The sequence below is a fragment of the Adiantum capillus-veneris genome, chromosome 4 (assembly GCF_014529385.1).
Source record: "Adiantum capillus-veneris isolate H3 chromosome 4, ASM1452938v2, whole genome shotgun sequence".
Taxonomy (NCBI): domain Eukaryota; kingdom Viridiplantae; phylum Streptophyta; class Polypodiopsida; order Polypodiales; family Pteridaceae; genus Adiantum; species Adiantum capillus-veneris.
The window spans coordinates 112,929,534-112,952,493 of record NC_140934.1 but is presented as its reverse complement, the minus strand read 5'-3'; the positions used below and the strand labels follow the sequence as shown (position 1 = coordinate 112,952,493).

The 22,960-nt window shown below is 38.2% G+C and overlaps 2 protein-coding genes across 2 annotated transcripts; both read right to left on the bottom strand.

Moving 5' to 3' along the window:
- Positions 1-16,630: 16,630 nt before the first annotated feature.
- Positions 16,631-18,471, bottom strand: LOC147459819 (uncharacterized). The gene is made up of 3 exons (XM_086511636.1): positions 18,240-18,471; positions 17,286-17,540; positions 16,631-17,031 (listed from the first exon to the last, which is right to left on the bottom strand). The coding sequence occupies exons 1-3, from the start codon at positions 18,469-18,471 to the stop codon at positions 16,631-16,633; spliced, it is 888 nt and encodes a 295-aa protein (XP_086367762.1).
- Positions 18,472-18,498: 27 nt separating this feature from the next.
- Positions 18,499-19,323, bottom strand: LOC147459818 (uncharacterized). Its single transcript, XM_086511635.1, has 2 exons — positions 18,760-19,323; positions 18,499-18,663 (listed from the first exon to the last, which is right to left on the bottom strand). The coding sequence occupies exons 1-2, from the start codon at positions 19,321-19,323 to the stop codon at positions 18,499-18,501; spliced, it is 729 nt and encodes a 242-aa protein (XP_086367761.1).
- Between the last annotated feature and the right edge of the window lie 3,637 nt (positions 19,324-22,960).

Here is a 22,960-nt window from a genome sequence, read left to right as displayed (position 1 = left end):
TTCCATTTTTTCTCCAGAGTGTCATACTCAGCCTGTTGAAAACCAGTGGTCCCAATTAGTTTCAAAAACTACCAAGAAGTCATACCGAGACTGGTACTTCTAAGTACTATACTACCAAACAGAACCCAAACCACCAAAACCTACCAAAATCGAGAATCATATAGTACCAAAAACATATAAATACCCTCAATGCAGAACTAAACCACCCAAACCTTATCAAAACTACCAAAAGCCACTTTTTGTAGCACTTTCAAATAGTACCTAAAAGTACCAAAACTACCAAAGCCACTTTTTGCAGCACTTTCAAATAGTACCTAAAAGTACCAAAACTACCAAAATCAAACTACCAAAGCCACTTTTTGCAGCACTTTCAAATAGTACCTAAAAGTACCAAAATTACCAAAACGACCAAAATCAAACTTTCAAATAGTGCCAAAACAACCAAAACTACGAAGACTACCAAAGAAACACTTTTTGCAGCACTTTCAAAAACTACCTTCAAGTACCAAAACTACCAAAATTACCAAAATCAAACTACCAATTACACTTTTGCAGCACTTTCAAATAGTACCTAAAAGTACCAAAACTAGCAAAACTACCAAAGCTATCAGAATAAAACTACCATAACACCTTTTGCAGCACTTTCAAAAAGGACCTTAAAGTACAAAACTACCAAAAAGTACCAGAAATACCAAACCAAAAAATAGAAGGAAACCATAAACTACCAAGAATAAAAGCAGTTCTACCATAAGTACCTAACACTACCAATCCCACCAAACCAAGCATAAACAGTTCCATCAAAGTTACCTAACACTGTTGTGCTTGCCACCTAAATATAAAATTGTGAGTGACATACTTCTTCAAGTGGTCTTGGTACACTCGCAAAAGTTCTCTAGGCAGCATTTTCTTGTGGACAATGTCTTTCACAGTGCTCTTTCTAGCTTCATTGTTTAATCCAGTAGCACCCACTGCTATTTTCAAAAAACTTCACAGATACTTGCTTACTCTGCTCAACTTCTTCTCTTGGACAGATCTGGATATTACCTACACCGCATGCATTGCATGTTCCCATTAAGCATTGGTAGCTATGGAAACTATGTTCTACAAGTATAGGGCAGAGTATAGACTCCAACAGTGAAGTGGTACTCATACTTGCATTTTTGTATGCAAGACATCCATGGTTGACAACTTCATCATGATGAAGGCATATAGGGCAGTTGCACATGCAGCAAGAACCATGAAGATCAAAACTTCGAGTCCGCATGTGATTTACCGCCTCTTTAAGGAAAATCATTTTTACATGCACAATACAATAGCAGGTGTAGTGATCCCTCAATTTTTGGACAAAGAACGGTTTCATAGACTCGAAGCAATGTTGTAAAATCTGAATATTTGCATACTTTGTCTTGAATCTTAAATAAAGCTCCACCTGCAATATACATGTATACAAATGTTAAAAATAAACTTAGCATTCAAAACTGGTTAAATTGTTTCAAAACATTAAAAAGTGATTCTATATCACTAAAAACTGGTGTGCACCACTAAAAACTAGTAATGATACGTTCAGTAGTATTGTTTTACCTGTGAAAATAATGCAGCACAAATATAAATTAATGTAGAAACTAGTAACCATACAAAAAGGTAGAATATTAAGAGGTTGTGTGAGGACAACTTAATAGTGGTGAGAAAACGCATTCAGCGTAACTAAAAAAGTGGTTTGGCATGACTTAAAAGTGAATTCAAAACCACTTGACGGTGATGAACCGCCAATAAAAAAATGGTGTGCACTGCTTGAATATGGTGGGCAACGATTAAAAAGTGGTGAGTAAGGACATGAAAGTTCTGGGGAAGTTCAGAACTAGCACTTAAAAAGTAGCTGGGAGGGACAAAATACTAGGCGACAGACCAACATTAGCACTAGATAGTAGTCCAACACAACTTGAAAATGGAGGAGCTCTTGTGAAAAGTGTTTGATGACCACTTTAGAGTGGTGAGCGACTAGTTCAAAGTGGTCAGTCACCAATTAAAATCTAGCGCTTAAAAAGTAGCTGGGAGGGACAAAATACTAGGCGACAGACTAGCATCAGAACTAGATAGTGGTCCAACACAACTTGGAAGTGGAGGAGCTCTTGTGAAAAGTGCTTGATGACCACTTGAGAGTGGTGAGCAACTAGCTCAAAGTGGGTAGTCACCACTTGAACGCGGATTCTGGTCACTTGAATGCGATTTCTGGCCACTTGAAAGCGGGAACTTGCCGCTTGATTGCAGTGACAAGGTTTTAGCTACCACTTGAAAGTGGTGTCTCGCCACTTGGGAGTGGTGCCTCATCACTTGCATGGAGTGATGGCTGACGTAGTGACTTAGCACATGAAAGTGGTGTCTCACCACTTGACAACCACTTGAAATTAGTGAGCAAGTGGGTAGTCACCACTTGAACATTGATTCTGGTCACTTGAATGCGGTGTCTGGCCACTTGAAAGCGGGAGCTTGCCGCTTGATTGCAGTTGACAAGGTTTAATCTACCACTTGAAAGTGGTATCTCACCACTTGATGCCCACTTGAGAATGGTGAGCAACTAGTTCAAAGTGGGCAGTCACCACTTGAACGCGGATTCTGGTCATTGGAATGCGGTGTTTGGCCACTTGGGAGTGGTGTCTCACCACTTGCATGGAGTGATGACTAACGTAGTGACTTTGCACATGAAAGTGGTGTCTCACCACTTGATGACCACTTGAGAGTGGTGAGAAACTAGTTCAAAGTGGGCAGTCACCACTTTAACGCGTTTTCTGGTCACTTGAATGTGGTGTCTGGCCACTTGAAAGCGGGAACTTTCCACTTGATTGCAGTGACAAGGTTTTAGTTACTACTTGAAAGTGGTGTCACACCACTTGGGAGTGGTGCCTCACCACTTGCATGGAGTGATGGACTAACGTAGTGACTTAGCACATGAAAGTGGCTTCTCACCACTTGAATGCGGTCAGACACCACGTGAAAGTGGTTTTTATACGTGAAAGTGTTGTGTGCACCGCTTCATTGTGGTGTGACACAACTTGTAAGTGTTTACTAACAAAATGTGTTCAAACTCCACTAATATGGTTTTGGTTACCATCATAAGGTGGTGGGCACCATTCGTGTAGCAGCAGCAATAAAAAGTCTATGGCACTACTATAACTATTGCACCATGACTAAAAGCTGCTACATCACTTGGAAAAAGTGAGCTGCACCACCAAAAACGTTTGCACCTGTAACACCCCTACGAGTTTGTAAAACACGTCTATTAGCATTGGGTAAACAAGACTTTTTAGTGGGTGAACACCACTGTGTAGGGTTTACGGTGTAGCGTTGGTGCATTTCTAGTTAAAACTATTTCTTAAACATTAAAACCTGCTGCAAAACATTAAAAACTGGTTCAAACACACTAAAAAGTGTTGTGGAAACACAAGTAAAAGTCCTTCAAAAACATTTAGAACTATTGATCAAATTTTAGAAGTGGTTCAAATACAATTAGAGACCAGTATAGTAATGTTTCACCACTTTTTAATGTTGCAGCACCACTAGAAAGTGGTGCAAAACACCAAAACAAGTTGTAGCACTAATAAAAATAAGTATAGAAACATAATGTTGTGGCAGTAATGAGTTGTAGCACCAATAAAAAGTGGTATAGAAACATAATGTTGTAGCAGGAATATGAGTTGTAGCACCAATAAAAAGTGCTAAAAAATATATCAATTACATGAGGCTCCTCAAGAAGGTGGATTGGATGCTTTACATATGAACATCTAGCTAGTCTCTTACTGCAAACATCTTTCTTGTTGGGGGACACCCTCGTCTCATCCGTCCAAAATTGAAAGACTATGTCTTTAACAGTTTGAGTGATGTGAGTTCTCCGTGCATCATCTCTATGACACGCATATGCAGGGAACGAACCATCCACTTGACACTATTAAGTGATGTTTGGTTGAATATAAGTTTCTTTTGTGGATCCCCATAAGCTTGGCAGCTTGCAGTATGCTCATATCAGTCTTTTGCTCCTTGCTTCCACCATTCACCAACATCAACATTGCTGATTTTTCTTCACAAAAAACTCGTCTGAAAATCTTGGGATCTTCACATGATTCAAAGTGTTGCGGATGTTTCTCAGCATAATTGCTTTCAACTCTTTGGATTTACTCTGCATAGTAAGGAAGCAAGGATGTTGAAGAACTTCATCAAATATTTCCTTCCTAGCACTTGCATCCATTCCCACGATTAATGTATCAAAGTGTTGTACCATAGATTGACATATCCTTTGTTTCTTTCTTTCATCCATCCCCCCCATATTGCTTTCCGTCACAAAGTTGATCGTTGCCTTATGTTGCTTTCGTTTCTGAGCAGCCCAATATTCATTAATTTTCTGCGCTGAAGTTGAGCTTCTCTACTCAATGACGATGAGCTGATAGATAGTTCTTCACTGTGCTCCATTGTTGCAGTACTTTCAAAGGATTGCTCTACAAGAAAAACAATACAAATCATAACTACACGCTATAATTTTAATTAATACATGGCACTTCTTGCACTAATTAGCAAGATACTAACAAAGCATAATAAGTGTTTACATACCTCAAGAATCATCAAGTAGAAGAGGAACCTATAGAGATAGAGTTCGTGAGAGAGAGAGAAAGAGTGTTGAGAGAGAGAGATGAGCGCGAGCTCAGACACAAGAGGAGCCATGCTTAGAGAGAGAAAGAGAGAGAGAGGGGGGGGGCTGAACAATACAGAAAGCTTAGCAAGAGCTCTATGTGAGAGAGACAGAGAGGAGCTAGATAGAGCTCCAAGAGAGATCTCAGAGACAAAGAAAACTCAAAGCAGAGAGAAATCTTAGACAGGTTGTAGGGGGAAAGAAGAGGCGGACAATAATCCAGCGTTCAGCAGTAAATTACATTTAGTCTCATTAATTGTGGTACGTTAGGAGACTTAATTGACGTACCTTAGGAGAGTGATATTCTTTTTGAGATTTGAAGCACTTTTAAAACACCCACTTTTAAGTGCAAAAAAGCGATGTCCTTGACATTACTTTCCAGGCCACCTATACATACTTTCACCCTTTGATGATTGTAGGGTGTCTCAGGTACTTTTCCATGGCCTCTTTGGTATTTATAGGTACTACCACCCACTATATTTGGTATTCTTCTAGCTAGCTTTGGTTGGTTTACTTTGTCTTGGAAGTGACTGGGTACTTATACATGTAGGATGGTAGTGCCTTGGAGCTTCCTTGTTGTAGTACCAAATCTAGATTTGACTAGAAGATGCATTGGTATGTTCTTGATCTCATTGGTGCATAAGTACCATCTTGCCACTTTGGTACTTTGCATTGTTTTGGTAGAGCCTTGGACCTTATCATTGTAGAATGGGACTGCTTTGGTACCTCCTTGGCATAGTGCCAATCGTTTACTCTTGGTACATTTCCATAGTTTCGTTAGTAGTTTTTAATGCCTGCCTTCTAGGTTTTTTGGTACTGTCTTATCTCCATTGGTGCTCCCTTGATATACCACCAATCATAGCTTTCTCTAGGACTTCCTTGTCATCTTCTTGGTCTTTGGTGCATACAATACTGCTTGGTACTTTTAATGATTGTAGGGCTATCTTGATTACTTTTCCACGGTCTCTTTGGGATTTATAGGTATTTCCTCCAAGTATATTTGGTATTGCTTCTAGCTAGATTTGGTATGTTTATTTTGTCTTGGAAGTGCCTGGGTACTTAGACATCTAGGATGCTACTGCCTTGGTGCTTCTTTGTTATAGTACCAAATATAGCTTTGACAAGAAGATGCCTTGGTATGTTCTTGATCTCTTTGGTGCAAAAGTACCCTTGGATTCTTTGGTACTCTATTTGGTAGTTTTTGTAGGTAGTTTTGGTCCTTTGCATTGTTTTGGTCCTTCCTTGGACCATATAATTGTAGAATGGGACCACTTTGGTACCTCCTTGGCATAGTGCCAGTCATTTATTCTTGCACCTTTCCATAGTCTCTTTGGTAGTTTTTAATTTGTGCCTTCTAGTATTTTTGGTACTATCTCTAGCTGCCTTGGTGCTCCCTTGATATACCACCAATCATAGATTTCTCTAGGACTCCCTTGGCATTTTCTTGGTCTTTGGTGCATACAATACTAGTTGATACTTTTAATGATTGTAGGGCTATCTCGGGTACTCTTCCATGGCCTCTTTGGTATTTATAAGTACTACCTCCCACTGTATTTGGTATTGCTTCTAGCTAGCTTTGGTATGTTTACTTTGTCTTGGAGGTCCTAGGCATGTTTGTTACTTTGAATGATTGTAGGACTGTCTCGCGTACTTTTCGACGGTCTCTTTGGGATTAATAGAGGTACTGCCTCCAACTATATTTGGTATTGCTTCTAGCTAGCTTTGGTATGTTTACTTTGCCTTGGAAGAAGTGCATGGGTACTTGGACATCTAGGTGTATTGGTATACCTAAATTCCCAACTGATAATATATTATTTTCCAAAATAATATTTCTTCTACAATCACCCTATGTGAAATGACCAGCACCAAGTTTGGTACTTTACAAACCAAATTTGGTAGATGACAATGCAAGTATCAAGAGCACCAAATTTTGAACTGGTATACCTAACTTCCCCATCCCATAATATTGTTTTTTTCCAAGATAAGCTATCTTCAATAATCACCCTGTAATGAGATGAACAACACCCAATTCGGTACTTTACAGTACCAAATTTGGTAGTTGCCAATGCTAGTATCACAAGCACCAAATTTTGTACTAGTATACCTAACTTCCCCAGTCCACAATATTGTTTTTTTAATTATAAATAAGCTATCATCAACAATCACCCTGTAGTGAGATGAACAACACCATATTTGGTACTTTACAAGCGTATCCCCCTCGCTAAATGAAATTATCAGCAACAAGAGGGCTAACATCGTCTTCTACATTGAAGAGGGGGTGTTGATGGCTATATGCTATTGGGTAGGGAGCATGTCATAATAATCAATATCTAATTCTCCTTGATTATTTTCTCATGTTAAACTGATCATTTAATAATAGAAGTGCCAGGGGAGCAAAATCTAGAATATTAGTTAAGCTAGCAGACCGGCCACAGTAGGGATCCAAAGGAGGGAAAATAGGGATCCAAAGGGGGGGCCATCTGCAAAAGATCCATGTGCAACAATGGGCTAAAAAGACCCTAAGGTTCAGCCCATTAAGACTTCCAAAATGCTAAGGTTCCAAAATTCAAAGGTTGTGTCCAAAGGTCAACCATGGGGGGAATTGGATGCTTTGTGTGTGTCCCAAAAGTCTTTACAAATCCCTACATAGGAGGGGGCGAGCCTTGCTTGTAGGGGATGAGAGAGAAAGTCACACACACACACACACACACAAGCTCCCTTTACACAAAGGGAATGAGGGACACATGTCAGCTCCCTAGCCCAGATGCCCACAAGGTGTACCCAATTCCTATTGGATGGCCTTGGAGGTGGACCAATGAGAATTAGGCTAGAGTAAATCTAGTTTAATTAATTTAAAAACACTTAATAAAATAACCAATGAGAATTAAGCCCTCTAGAAGACTATTGGAAAGTCTCCCAAGGGGTCCAATGAGCATTCAGCAGCCCAATGGCTTGCCCGATTTCTATTGGCCAGGAGGCAAAGGGGTCCAATGAGAGTTTAGTTGAATTATTAAATTACCTAAAGCTCTCACAAAAGGGGAAAGGGGGACACATGTCAGAAGGCTATCACTTATACTGCTTAATTACCATTGGCTAGGCCTGGGGAGGTCCAATGAGAGTAGAGCATGAGCAAATAGCGAGAGGGGCCGACCAAGAGAGAGAGGGGGCTGATTTTTGAAAGGCATTATCACTCACACAATCTCATGTGTGAAGTAAATAAGACTCTCTCTCCTTCTCAAGCTTTAATGGAAAGATTATCACCTACTCCAAGCTTGTGAGAAGGGAGGCCTACACCAACAACTCTTGGCTTTGGGATGCAAATCCAACCAAGATCCAAGCTTCAATGCATGCTCATCTCCTCTACCATTCTAATCACTAAGCTAAGCTATGCTAATATGAGTGATTATGTGAGGAGATGTACATCTTTCTCATAAGAATACTCCTACTTCCTCTCAATCTACTCTCATACCCTGCTAGCTCTCACCATCTTCGAAGGTGTGTGAGGTCTTGGGTCTGAGATGGGGGAGAATTGATGTTGTGTTTGATAAGTATTTTTCTTAGTGCATGAAGCTTTCATCTTCATTGCACTAGCTAGTCTTGAAGGAACACAAAGAATTGTATTGTACAATGTCTCTCTTGATGGGAGAAACCATAATACAAAGCCTTTTGGAGGGGGGACCGGCTCCATGTAAATCCGGTCCTCAACAGTTGTCAATAGATTAATTTCTCTCTCTTTTGAAAGTATTGTTCATGCTATCTAACTAGGTGTTATGCTTTTTTGTTGCTCTCTCCACCCAAGCACTCTTGTAATTCTCATTAGGAATCTATTCTTATGAAATGCCCACTATGTTCATGCTAATTTCCGCTACACACAAGTTTTTAGGCCATTAAATTTTACAGAGCAGAAATCCAGCCCTCCACCCAAGGCTTTACCAAGTCCGTGAAGTACAAGGGGTCGTAGGGATCAAGGTAAGAAGGCTAATATTACCAAATGGCCAGACAGTTCTCATAGTCATTTCTAGAGACTTATATCTACAGTCATCTACAAGTATGGTAGTGTTGGCATAGCTAGTTTGTGTTCCTCTTTGATAGGTTTGTCTTTGGTAGCTTCTTGAGCTTGAGCTCTTGTCACCGTATTTATTAGAACCGTGGGTTCTATCTCATATCTCCTTAAAGAAGGTAACACTCATACAACATCATTGTTGCTTTCCCCTCGTTTTTTGGGTGTGTTGGACAATTAGGAATGACGTGTGTATCACCACATTCTAGAAAATATCCAAATACTTTGTTCTTTGCCTGCTGATAAGGAAAATTTCTTGCCCAATGATTACCTCCACACTTGTAGCATGGTCCTACTTGTTGCATAGTTGGTGTTGTAGCTGGTGGTTGTTCTTACCTGGTAAGAATGGTATTTGATCCATACTCTTGAATGGCTATGAAAATTAAGGTTTTATCATCCATTCTATAATGATTTTTCATGAGTTGAGGCATATATAATGGATGCACTCTCTCAACGCCTAAAGTCTGGTGCAATGAAGGAGGAAATCCAAAAGACATTCATGCACTGAGCATAGTGAGGTATGAGTGGAGAAGCTTCTAAAACAAAAATCCTTCATGGAAGCCATTGCAACATCCTTTCATGTCACATGTGCTATATTTGTTCCTTGAACCACCATCAAATCCATCTTTCACACTGCATGCTTTTGTTTAACATCCTTGTATACATATAGAGTGTCCCATAATTGACACTTGCATTAGACACTCTTCCTTTGTTTCTCTCAAGCACTCACCTTGCATGAACATGTATTTAAATCCAACTGATCAACTCCAATAAGAGTGTATACCAAAGGAACTTTTTTCCCACTAAGTTTTTTCTCTTTGGTAATCCAAGTTTTAGTCCCTAATCTAGAAACGCTCATCACTATCTTCTTGTGTATATTCCTTCTACATTAGGTACTAGTCCACATGTTTATCAAGAGCAACTCTTGCCTTCAAGGAAAACAACAAAGCTTCATCAAACAATGGAAAGCTGAACACTTGGCATACAAAAACAACTCACAAGCAATGGAAAATTCAGCAAGAGAGTTATCAAAAACAATCATAAGGAGCTCACATAGTGCTTCAAAGTTGGTAAAATATTACCGAGGACTTGCATTGTAGTGGAACCCAAGGGCAAGATCCATCATAAAGTCATCTACCCAAAGAGGCTCAATTCCCAGAAAAGCAAGAAACGCCAATAGCCATCTTCACTGCTATCAAAAGTGGCAACAAGAAGGAGCATGCACAACTAAATGTGAAAATGCCTCAATAATCAAATCCCAACTCACGTATCGACCAGAACATAAAAAATATAAATCACTCAAAAAAGGGGGGAGTGTCATCAACTACAAAGAAATTTCAAAGCTAAAGAATAGCCTCTGGAGACAAACTTGAAGACTGCTCTTTTGATCAAATTGCACATGGTCGTGTCAAGGGATGACACAAGTAGGAAGGGGGGAATGTTTGACCATTTTATTATATGAGTGCCCACCTAGCTCGACAACATATTTTTTTAATCTAGTATAGCTATAGTATGTGTAAATCATGATTCAAAAGTGGCACGTCTATTCTATAAGTTGTAATTCTTTCATGATATTTGTAAAGGCCCATATGAGCGTAACCACTGGCCATTTAGAAAGCCCTAGGTATAAAAGATAATAACCTTAGTATGAAAGGGAGGCTCATCTTTGGAGAAGAAAAGAAGCTATGTGTTCGTACGCTCAAGTGGCAAGGCAGCTCAAATTTGTAATTAACTTCTCACATGATTGGGTAATCCAATTTTGATTCTGAAAAGTGTATTTTGTTCCTCTTCTCTTGGTCTTTCATTGAAGTGTAATCATTTTGAGTTTTGTCAGAGTTTTCAACTTCACGTCTGAGAGTCTTATCTTCAATTTTGAGTGCTTAAATCACTATTTTTTGACATTCTAACCATAAGAGAGTGTTATTAGACCTTAGGGTGACATGTTTATGTACTTCTATTGCAGTTGATTTTGGTACCTTGTAAAATGGCCACCAAACTTTGTAGACGTGTCCCCTTATAGTAATATAGTTTCTCTTAAATTTTCATGATAATTTGAGTGCATTTAGTCATCAAAATGGCGTAATGGCCTAGAGCGATGAGATAGGACATAGGAAGATTTTTCAACCTGGGAGTGGCGATTTTCTTTTTGAGTTGATGTGTTTGCTTCTTAGGTTCACTTCTTAAAGATTGACACCCTCAAAGAGTCTTTGTGCCCCATCCGAGTAAATTTCTGATTAATGACATTATTATGTTAGTGCCAAATAGCTATGCTACATATGTCTACCGCGGCAACCTGCTAACAATGTCCAAGTGGTCTCTTGCCCACTTTCATTGGGCTTAATAATCCCTGAAAATGATATTTTTCATACTCAAGGTTTGCCACTTTGTTGTTGATGCTAGTGTTAAACAATCAAAATAGAGTGTGTTTTTGTAGCAATCATTTCAATGGCAAGTGCTTTTAAGAATATGATGAGAAAATTCCCAAAAATTCCTAATGGGAGGTTCCATCCCTACCCCATTGCAATTGACTCTCTCAATTTACACTACAAAAATTGACATATCATTTCAAGAATTGTGCAACATAAGGAGAAAAAAGAACAAGAGTTTCCTTCTCAATGATGGGTATGCGTTGGTGTCATTACAATTGAAAACATAAAATTTGACCAAGGGTACGAGGACGCTGACCATCTTAGATTCTCACAAGTCTATGGGCATGATAGCCAAGTCCACATACCTTCGCTTAACCGAAAAACTGATGTCTTTGATTTATCACTTCACATACATCTCTCCTCTTTTCTTCCATGACGTACGGCTTCTCTGGAGCATGCTCACAAATGTCTTTATGTAGTTTCTCACTGTTCACTAACTTGTAGTTAATTGGTTGGGCCTTTGTGATGTAACCTCAAGGGGGGTTAGAGGCTTGCGGTGTGTTTGATGGGTGCTACCAACTTCTCCATTGGGGAAGGGGCTCCCATGGTATGACCCCTTTTGGGCATATTGTGTACAGCAATGGTATGCCCCCTTATTAGTGTACTGTATACAAAAATGTTTGGTTGTAAATACACAAATAAGCATATAGTCCCCCCTACTATCTTTCCCCATGTCGATGGGTTTTTTTGTGTTGAAACTTGCATATGAGAAATTTGACTATCTTTGAAGGTTTTTACACTAAACTTCTCAAAAAATTTAGTAGGTTTTCTCACCTTTAAATTTTAGACAAAAGTTTTAAGTACGATAGGAAACCTAGTTTTTTCTTAAGCATTTCTTAAAATTTCATTGTCTTCCTTACCAAAGTGTAAACTTCCACCAAATAGTATTTTGACTTTCACACCATAGGGCATCTTTGTCAGGTTTGTCAAGATCACTTTGCTTTGTCCATCTTCCCTTTGCTTGAGCCAAGGAATGCCATATCTGGTATTGCATCACTAGTTCCAAACAATAGCAAGTGGGAGGACATGCTACTCTTACTATTGCACAACTTATGTACTCTTGATGTTATGCCTGAACTATGAGACCGCAACTTACTCAACCGGCCTCCAATATCTAGGATAAACATCTCATTACAAACATGCAGGTAATTCACAAACTCCATCACTAGCTTCAAAGAAAGGCAAAAAAGACTTGTTTTTGTGGCATTATTAGATTCCCTTTTGAGAATAAGTTCCTAGTAGATTCATTTGAAATCTCCAAATATGTAGTCAAGACCTAGAACTCCCTAGGATTGCACCAGTCATCCCTTAACACCATCATCCCTCAATATCTTTAAAAAAAAACTCTTATAGAGATTGCATGCAAAACATTCTTTTTTTTTCAATTGAACTGTTGTTTTCACGATGTATATGAGATATACAACTTTAGCTTGTCGATCTTATGCAAGAAAATATCCAATGTTCTCGTGCAAGAAGTTGACACATATAGGTATCGGGGCCCAAATCAATATGATACGTGATGTTCTTTATGATAGTCGGTTTATTGAGAAGTACACATACCTAGGCAAAACATTGGTAATTAATTACTTGGTGCACTTACTTGAGCTCAAAAAATCATTAGTGAGCTTTTGGTATGAGACATCTAGCACCTCTTTAGCCTATATAAGGCAATAACTAGAACAATTTTTTACAAAGAGTTTCCATCCAAATCAAACAAACAAAAATTGAACTTTCTTTACATACATTGCCCAATAGGAATAAATAATGTATTTTAGCTAAATTTAAATATCACTTTTGATTGTATAGCATTGACAATCAAAATTTCATTCAAAAACACACTCCAGTGGAATCCAAGTTTCCTTTGCACAATAGTGGTACACTTTTTAGCAAACCACAAGACGACACCTAAGCAACATTTTAAAAATATTTCAAATTTTTGGTTTGTAAATTGGGGGTTGATCAGTCTCTAACTTGGGGGTCAAAATTGTCTCTAAATTGGTTCCTTTACCCTATACCTAGAGGTGCGCCATCTTGGTTGGCGGTCAAATGTGTTCAAAAACTTATTGACACTAGCTCGCGCAGCCCGCCTACCGGCGGGTCTGGCTTGCTCTTAAAATGACACACACACACGATCAACACTATCAACAATATCCTACGGATATATTTTTACCCATTGTTCAAATGCAAGTTTTTGTCTCACTCTGTCTTTGGCCCTTAAGACTACTCCTGTTACATTTAACCTTTTTGCATCTTTCTCTTCTCCTTCCCCCTTTTGCACAGAGAGAGAGAGAGAGAGAGAGAGAGAGAGAGAGAGAGAGAGATTACATAAAAGAACATCAGTAAAGAGACATATCGCAAACAAAAAAAGTTTTTGATTACATTATTGCCAAAAAGACTCAAGAATATATATGCATAACACTCCTAATCGTGCTATTTCAATAGGATCAAGTTATTGAGCTGGAGCTCTACTTCTCTTAAATCAATTTTTTGAACCCAACTTAAGTAAATCTTGTAATGACGAATCAACCCAAGATCTTGCTTTAAGAGCATGAGCCTAAGATTGGGAAAGAAATAGGGATCAAGCAACCTGATGTAAATCGTGTCCAACTCTTCATCTACATAAGAGTCTGACCCCATGCAGTGTAGTTTTTCTCAATAACTTCCCATGCCCATTGCCACCCCCATTCAGCAGGTAACAAACCCTCTTCAAAGGCATCAACAATAAGATTTTTTACACTTGGAAAAATATTCACAATTTCGTGGGTCATTTGTTTGGCTGCAAGAAAAGAGGACAACATTAGTACTCAAAGATTAAAATTATGGAGAGAGAGAGAGAGAGAGAGAGAGAGAGAGAGAGAGAGAGAGAGAGAGAGAGAGATTATCAACATGGTCACTTTTTAAACGTGCACTTAAAACAATACAATCACTTCAATTACTCAAAGTCATGCCAAAATAAAGCTGCATTGCCAAAAAGTGTCAAGAAATCCATTAGGTCACACTCTTTACAACAACTTCATTGGTTTTGTTTACAACGACTCATATTCTACTCTATAGTTATACGGCTGAGGATCACTCCAATATATCCCATTGATAAACTTCACAATTAATTACAAAACTTCAAACTCTTCATTTGAAATAGAAGATTTAAGATTGTGAATACTTGTGACACTTTTCATAGTGAAATGCTTAAGCATCCACAATCTCCATACCACCCATCTGCATATGAATACACCCAATGATGTCACAAGCACCATGTACCATTTCCTTGACAAATGTACTCATCCTTAACTTTCAAATAAATAAGCATGTTTATATGTATTGGGAGAACAGCCAATACATCATGACCCATGTTAACCTACATTAGTAATTATAAAAGTTCTCTCTCTCTCTCTCTCTCTCTCTCTCTCTCTCTCTCTCTCTCTCATTACCCCATGTAGTAGATAAAAATTCACTTCAATAAAACCAACAGGGATACCAAATAGTTGCAATGTAAGTAAAAAAAATATGGTTCTTAGAATGCATAGACAATGGATCAGAGTGTTTGATTATCTAGAGAAGTTGAGCCTACGACGCACTCTACTTGGAACTCTCAAGATCCAAGGTCCAACATGTCGAACACTACAACCAAGGCGTCAAGGCGAGTCACCCAAAGAATAGATTCTAAACATCCATTCACTCACTCCATAGGGACCATATGAAAAGTTGCAATTGAGAGGTCGCTGCATACCTAACTCTCGTACAGTGACTCAGATGTCATCTATATCAAACTCTATGTGATAATAGCCTACAACACTTCTAAAATATCGTGCTTCATATAATGCCAAGACAAAATGTCTGCAATAATATTGAAAGCCTACAATGAAGATAACAATCAGCCATTCAAACATAAAAAGTAACAACTTATTTAGCATCATATGGATTCAAGCTATACGCACCGAAGGATTTCAAAATCCTCGATAATACAAACAATATCCTCAGCATGTGCAGGACCCCTCCACAATGGAGGATCTAAACAAAATGTCACATGTGTAAACACACAAAATAAAGACCATAATTTCTCAGACATGGTAAAAGTAATTATCGAAGATAAGTTTTTTCATACCTCTAATATAAGAAGGTACATCATTGAGGGTGTATGAAACCATGATGTATCGTGCCATTCTTTATCTGCTCTAATAACAGAAATTTAAAATTTTAAGAGGAACAAAGATGAAATAAAATAATGAAGACTTTGACGATCATATCGTAGAGCATTGTGCCCTTCTTTCTTTTGTTTAAAAGGAGGATGTAAAATATTGAGAGAGAGAGAGAGAGAGAGAGGAATGAAAGTAAGTCAAAAACTTGGAAATTTCACAATTTCACAAAGATGCGTTGAATATTTTGAATGTAGTAGAGACGATACAAAAGTGTTATTCAAAGTGTAGCCTTTGAGAGACCACATTAGGGATTCTATAAGTCCAAGGACCTACATTGTATACATTTTGCAAGATACGGGGGGATTTTTCAACTTGAATGAATATCCTCAATCGATATGGTGTGGTGCGGTCTCCAGCAACCCCCACTTGTTGCGCATTGATTGGCCTTTCATCACTCACAAACCAAATATTAACTTGAATTTGACGATTCTCGTGGTCCAAAGAAAAAGCAACATGGTAGTGTCCAAGAACTTCCATAGACATATCTCTATCTAAGTATAGCATTTCATAAACACCTACAATGATAAATCCTCAATGGTAGTGATCTCTGCAAAGGCATCCATGAATTATGTAGAGCAAGAAAAGCTTAAAAATACCAAAATACCACATAAAAACTCTTACAATATAATATGATTCGTATCAAATAAGGTCACCAAAAACATAGCAGCAACTCTTCCCCTCCATTGCGATGGATCTTCCAAAAAGTGAGTCAATGTATAAGCCAACCTTCTCAACAAAATAATAGGTTGTCAATACTCTAATTTAAAAAAGAAGATAAATACCTCAAATGAATTCAGTAATGTGACCAACTACATAGGATGCACTTCGTCGAGGATCCATTTGTGGCCAATACTTTGATCTAAGAGTTATCAATAGAAATTAATATCAAGTGTGTCTGACTTTAAGTGAGAGCCACAATGTCAATTTGAACTTATTGTTATGAGTTTGCTAGTTGTAATACTTCTTCGAATACAATGTTTGGAGTGTAGTAACACTCCTCTTGAGTGTTTTCAGTATTGACAACAATCCTCATAGTAGATGCACTTTGCACACGTGACATTGCAACATATAATTGTCCGTGAGAGCAGATCGATGATGCAAGATATAGACCGAGAATTCCCAGTGTTTGCCATTGGACTTTGTTGATAGTCATCCCAAAATCTAGCCTAATTGGAAACTGGAGACGCTTCATTTGAAATGGAAGCCCCTATTGATTTCCAGCAATAAAGTCAATCCTTGGAATAAAAACTCTCTCTCCAATATTTGATCATGTGACTATCTCTGCCTCAAGTACCTTATGATGAAATTGTTTGCATATCAATCTAGTTCCGGTACACAATCCACGTGTTGGATCCAAATTTCGCAGCAACATGATAGGAGCATTTTCTTTCAAGACTAAAGCATGAGGTGGAAAACCACCACCAAGAGTAAGGCTCTTGAGATATTCAATTCTGTACAAATGTGCATTTTCCTCTGACATAAAAATTGAATCTGCACTAAGATACTCTTTGCAAACTCCATGCATTCTTTGCAATGCATAGACATTGATTAAATCCACCTCTTTATTCCGCGGGGCATGTATTGCTCGATCTTTGAAAACACTTGCATGATCTAACACATGACAAAAATCTTCATATATAAAGCTTAGAAGATCCGCCAAACTATTTCCTAAAAACATCAGGTGTGAAGGTACTTTGACTCTATCTAAGTCTCCTCCATCAACCATATCCTCATTGCCAATATCAAGCACCCAATGCGAAAAACTTTGTTGAAAGCATTTTGACCACATTCAAGTATACACATATTTCTGGTAAGCCTCAATATCTTTGTGCATTTCGATATGTGAGAATGACACAATGAAGCATTTACAATGTCTGCACAGCTACCTTTAGGTACAACAGGTAGTATTTGTTAAAAATCACCTCCAAACAAAACGACTTTTCCACCAAATAAAGTATTTCGCTGCATAATATCTCTTAAAGTTCTGTCCACTACTTCAAATGCATAGCGATGTGTCATGGGAGCTTCATCCCATATAAGTAAAGCTGCATTCCTTAGAAGTTTTGCAAGCTGACTACTTACCTTTATATTGCAAGTTGCTTTAGAGTGAAGCTCCAAAGGTATCTTAAACCTAGAATGAGCAGTTCTTCCATTACTCAAAAGCAAAGTTGTAATACCTGATGATGCACATGCAAGAGCAATTCTACAACTTCCTCGCACTTTGTGAAAGAAGTGCATTGTATAGGTAAGTTTTTCCTGATCCACCAGGACTATCTAAGCAAAATACCTTCCCTAAATGTGTGTCAATAGCTTGGAGCACTTGGTGGTAAGCATCTCATTGATCCTCATTTAAGGAAGTCTCCCTACGATCTGCTATATTACACTGCTCATCAACATTAAACATTGTCTCTTCAGCCATAATACCGGTTTCACTTAAGGATACCATTGTTGAGTCTATTGCAGGCAACATGTAACCGCAAAGCCTCTTCCATGTTGTTGCAAAAAGCATTGTATATGAAACAAAGCTTGATTTTTTGCCACATCAAATCGTACACTTGCATTTGAAATACACATCCTTAGAGCATAAACATACTCCTCACAAAATTCGGTACAAAATTTTTCCCAAAGAGCAGCCGGATGCAGTGGCTCACAAAACACTAATATGATTGCAAAGAGTTGTCTCAACTGCATTCCATTTTGGAAAAAAGATGGCTCTTGGAGGCAAAGTGACCATTTTTCATTGTCTTGCAATAATCCTCTAGCTATACATGCCTCCTTATATGTATCAAAAATGTGACCATCATATATCCGCAAATCTTCAAAATGTTTACATCCCTTGCAAATATTGAGTAGCATTCGTAGGTAATAAACCTCACCAGAAGTTGGGACAATAATATACATTCTTCCAATCAAAACACCATGTTGTCGTGGAGACCATGCCTTTTGACTTTTATTCCATACCCAACCACTTGGAAAGTCATTATATGTGAGGCTATTTTCTTCTGGATAGTTCTGATTTGCAACAAACCATTCTGTCAAGGTAGTTTTTTTATTTTGCTCGTTATCCAGCAAATCTGATACATCATCACCATCTTGAAATGTAACCATATTCTGCAATGGAAGGTGTACTTGCAATCATTGAATAGCTGGTTTTTCACTATGCATGTCAAAGCCAAATATTCTCTGCATAGCCTCAGATGCAGAAACATAACGTGCATTGAGATAACTCTTGATCTCATCAATAGCTCCTTCAAAATCTTGAAGAACAACAGTGGCTCTATCATGTCCCTTGTAGACATACTTTTAAAGATATTTAACGGTAGTGACAGTTGAGCTGATCTCGACATTAATATGGGCTTTGTATCTTAGTGATAAGAGATGGCTATAAGGAACAACCCAAAGATTATCTAAATTGTAATTTTTAGATGGAACAAATCTTCCATCATCTCGTCTCATATACACAGGATATCCACTTTCATTTACAGTCGTAGACGTAAAAAATGTTCGTGGAAACCTGAATCTACACTTTCCATCAACCATACATGGAGAACTTGGGTTCAAAGGACCACATGGACCATGAACATTACAACGGCTAACAACATCAAATAATTCTAGAAACACATTATTGTCAGGGAGCTCTGCACAAACCAACTTGTCATAGTGGAAGGTATCTATGGCCTTATATTCGGAAGCAAGTATCAACAATATATGAGCATGAGGAAGACCTCGCTTTTGAAACTCTATCATTGAAACATGTCCAATCACCTCCCCAAATATGGATTTCTTGATAAGTAAATGCATCATATCTTGAAACTTCTTAGAAAACACACATGCAGTCACATCAGGACGATCGACAGCAATTTGTCCAGGTAGCAAGGCATTATCTATTTCCTTCCATCGTGGATTACATGTGAATGTGATGAAAATATCAGGTTTACCCCTACTACGAACAATTGCCATTGTATCTTGGAACTCCAACAAAAGACGAAGGAAAAACAATTCTACGGCCAACATTTTGACCTTCAGCCCTCTCTAAGCCATCTCTTGCCTAAACCATGTCAACCAATCCTTCTTACACTTCAGCACAAAGTGTTCTTTGGTTATTTCGCATCCACAATAGTCGTGACTCCTCTATAGTACTATAAGCATCACGACATATTATTGTAGTAGCCTACCCCCTCGAAGAAGACACTCCATGTATCATCTCTTATTTGTAAGCGAAAGCCATAATATTGCTTTTGGCTCAACTTTTTTCCATCGTTAGTCTGTAGGTAAAGATGCCACCCATCCTCTCCACTTGAAAATAATAAAACATACAATAAGGACATGTAAGCTCGATGCATGTTGGAGATTCTTTTGAAGCCCCCATGTCAAAAATTTAGTTTGAATGTCACGATGGCCAATATTTCTATCATCCCCTTGCCCAGGCATAATTGCAGCAACTTCAAAACCCCTTGGAGTGAGGTATTGCCAACCATCACAACGACGCTCCGCAATAACCATCCTAATAATGGGTACAATAGCATCTCCAAACAAAGAAGCAGCAGATTGTAGAGCATTCGCATAGGGATTTACTGTATGCATCATCAATTGTAAGCACTCTAGAATACTACTAAATTAAAAACATGATGCAATCTGTTTCTCAACTCATGTTCGGTATCAAAAAATAATAATTGTGCAAAGCATGGAACTTCATTTTTCCTTCTGCAGGCGCTAAAGAACCGATGCTATGATACACAGATCCATGTACCTTAAAAGTGTATACACCTCTTTCACCAGAATTAATAGTCTCATCGATATGGGCACCAAGAGACACAAATGCCAATGCATTATTATATCCACGAATGTTTTGCAAGAACTGTCTACTTTTTGTTGTGGTTGAACTCATCAAATCTTTCAATTCATTTGGTGGCTCATTCAAAGAAAGTAATCTAACTCTTCCATCAGAGCAACAATATTTACCCACGAATGGTTGGATAGTCTTTCCTTCAGCCTTTCAAGACTTTGCTCCACATTTGGAGCAAACAAAATCTAAACTTCTTAAGTTGTGCAACACATACTTTTTGAATAGAATAGGTGCCATTGACTTGTGATGTAAAAGGAGAGAAGTTGGGTATTCAAAGAGGATGGACAAACAATGCTTTGCTACTCTAGAATAGTTTCCCTCTTCAAGGATAACAATAGGCTCTATAGTCTCTTGATTACATCGCAATGCTATATTCTCAGTCGTCCCAACATCCATGGCTTCAGAGTTTCCTTCATGTACATGAGGCAAGCATTGTCTTTCATTGCACTCCAATAAAGTTCCAATGGTATTTTGTAGTGAACGCTTTGTTCTCTCTCGTTCTATTTGGCATCTCTCCTTTTGCGATTCATCACATAGTCGGCTACGTCGTGCATGACCAGGTGATAATATACGTGGTCCAGATACCGTCTATGAAATCACGCGCAAGTAAATATCTCATTCAAGATACTTTCTATAATTATAATTAAAATTAAAATCTGACTTCATTTTACATAATAAACAATCAATCTAAACAACGTCAAATTCTCTCATCTAAACTAAATACAATTGACACAATGTTAATGACACATAACCAAAAACCAGTTTGATGAAGATACAACATAGCATTACATATTTCTTCCATTATGAAGATTAGGTCGTTGAGAAACTTGACGTTGCTTTGGTCGAACTAGTCCAGCCAAAGCACTTAACTTATTTGTAGTAGCTTGCATATCAGAAAGTCTTGAACCTTGAACCTTTGTCAAAGCACCCAACTTGTTGACAGTACTACTCAATCCTGGCACAATGTGCTGCAGCGTATTGTCTTGATTTCTTCCGTTTGATTCGCGTTGACTCCTTGAAATCTCTTTTTGAAGATTCTCAATAAATGCCAATATCATCTTTTTGAGAATCTTCAACTTGAGAAAGTTTCTCTCTCAAGTATGCCTCACTCTCTAATCTCCGCAAGTTTGTTGCTTTTGCCTCTTCTCATAATTTCCAAATTATCCCACCTTCAATCTCCAATGTAGAGCCTAATGTTTCAATCACATCAGAGACATTGGTTTGCATTGTCTCGATTCTATTGCAAGAGGCTTTGATCTCTTGCAGAGTTTCAATATTCTCTCGCTTTTTAGAATCTAAACCAACATTTCGAGCTGCTCTCTTCGCCGCAAGCACATTGCGAATAGGAAGTCTTGACAATATCTCCTCTTCATTAGCTAATGCACTTGCAACTATATGAGAAGATATCAAGCCATTGGTTGCAACAATGAGAGGAATAGCATGACTAATCTCCATTTGACTATACACAAAAAAACTACAGTGGCTGCAAAGAGAAATGTGACAACCAAAGAGAAAGGTTTGAATGCTTGTAATTTAAAAAAACAATTCTCTCAAAACATTCACTTTTTAAGTGCCCACCTTTAAAAAAGCAAAGAAAATACATCATCTCTATCTAGTTGTGAGAAATAACAAAGGATTGAAGTGGCAAACAAACCAAAATGCTCATCAATCATTTTTAAAAATTGAATAAAAGTTTTGCTCAATACATGATCAACCCCATCTACATTTGAAAATGTGAAAAGAGCATTTAGCGATAGGGCACTTGAAAGCAGGCTCCTTGTGATTCTCTATCTTATCAGGTCCAACAATGCTCTTTAAAGCATTAATTTTGCTATAAGCTTCAGAGATAGAACAACAACCTAACTCAGAATCAAGGTAGAGGGCATCTGAGTATCCCATCTTTACTCGTATTTGCAATAGGCGTCCATTGACTGAGATCGTTTTGGATTCTGACAAACACTTGGTGAAAGGGTACCCCATCTCGAGTCATGGAAGTGCGATCGTAGGTTCTCCAAGTTTCTTCACTAGTAACACCCAGAAAGAAACCTCGAACAATGCTTTGAAAGAAGCTAGCTTTCTTTTCCGGAGAGTAATGAATCATTATGTGATCCAATACTATCTCCATTGCTTCCAATCCATGACCAAAACATTCAACAGATACCCTAGGTGCCATCAGGTTCCTAATGAAAAAAATGGTATAAAATAAGAGACAATGTAAGTGTAGTTGCTCTAGGACTTCGTCCACAAAACTTGACAATATAATACACCTCTTTAGATAAGTGCTCAAAGCATTAGATCTCTCTCTCTCTCTCTCTCTCTCTCTCTCTCTCTCTCTCTCTCTCTCTCTCTCTCTCTCTCTATCTATCTTCATTTCCATATGCCGCTAAGCATGCATATTACACACTCACGCAGAAATTTGTAGGGTTTGAAAGCAACATAGGGTCTTTCAATCACACATGTTCTTCTCTCCATCTAACCCTTTATGTAATCTATCCTCTTTTAGTGATCAAACTATGGTTTTTTGGAGCTATAATGCATGTGTCTTTGGTAATTGCATCTAGAGAGATGATGAGAGCTTGTTGGCCTTGTCCCTATTGGAAATACTCCACAATCAAAACAATTTAGAGCTCTCAAAATAGATATGCAAAGTCTCTTGGGACTATTTCTATGATGCTAACATCATCTCCTCGTGAGCTTGAAACTCTCTTCATGAGGCAAAAGTTATCAACCCAATACAACTTTTAGATTTTT

Bases quoted from the DNA above. Each gene is read 5' to 3' on its own strand.
- LOC147459819 (XM_086511636.1), bottom strand. From the start codon at position 18,471: ATGGTTACATTTCAAGATGGTGATGATGTATCAGATTTGCTGGATAAC. The intron at 17,541-18,239 runs GTGAGGTTTATT...GTGCATCATCAG, and splicing joins TATTATTGTCCCAACTTCTG to GTATTACAACTTTGCTTTTG. The intron at 17,032-17,285 runs GTGATTTTTAAC...TGATGTTTTTAG, and splicing joins AAAAGTCGTTTTGTTTGGAG to GAAATAGTTTGGCGGATCTT.
- LOC147459818 (XM_086511635.1), bottom strand. From the start codon at position 19,323: ATGGCAATTGTTCGTAGTAGGGGTAAACCTGATATTTTCATCACATTC. The intron at 18,664-18,759 runs GTTGTTCCTTAT...TATCTTTAAAAG, and splicing joins ACAATTTAGATAATCTTTGG to TATGTCTACAAGGGACATGA.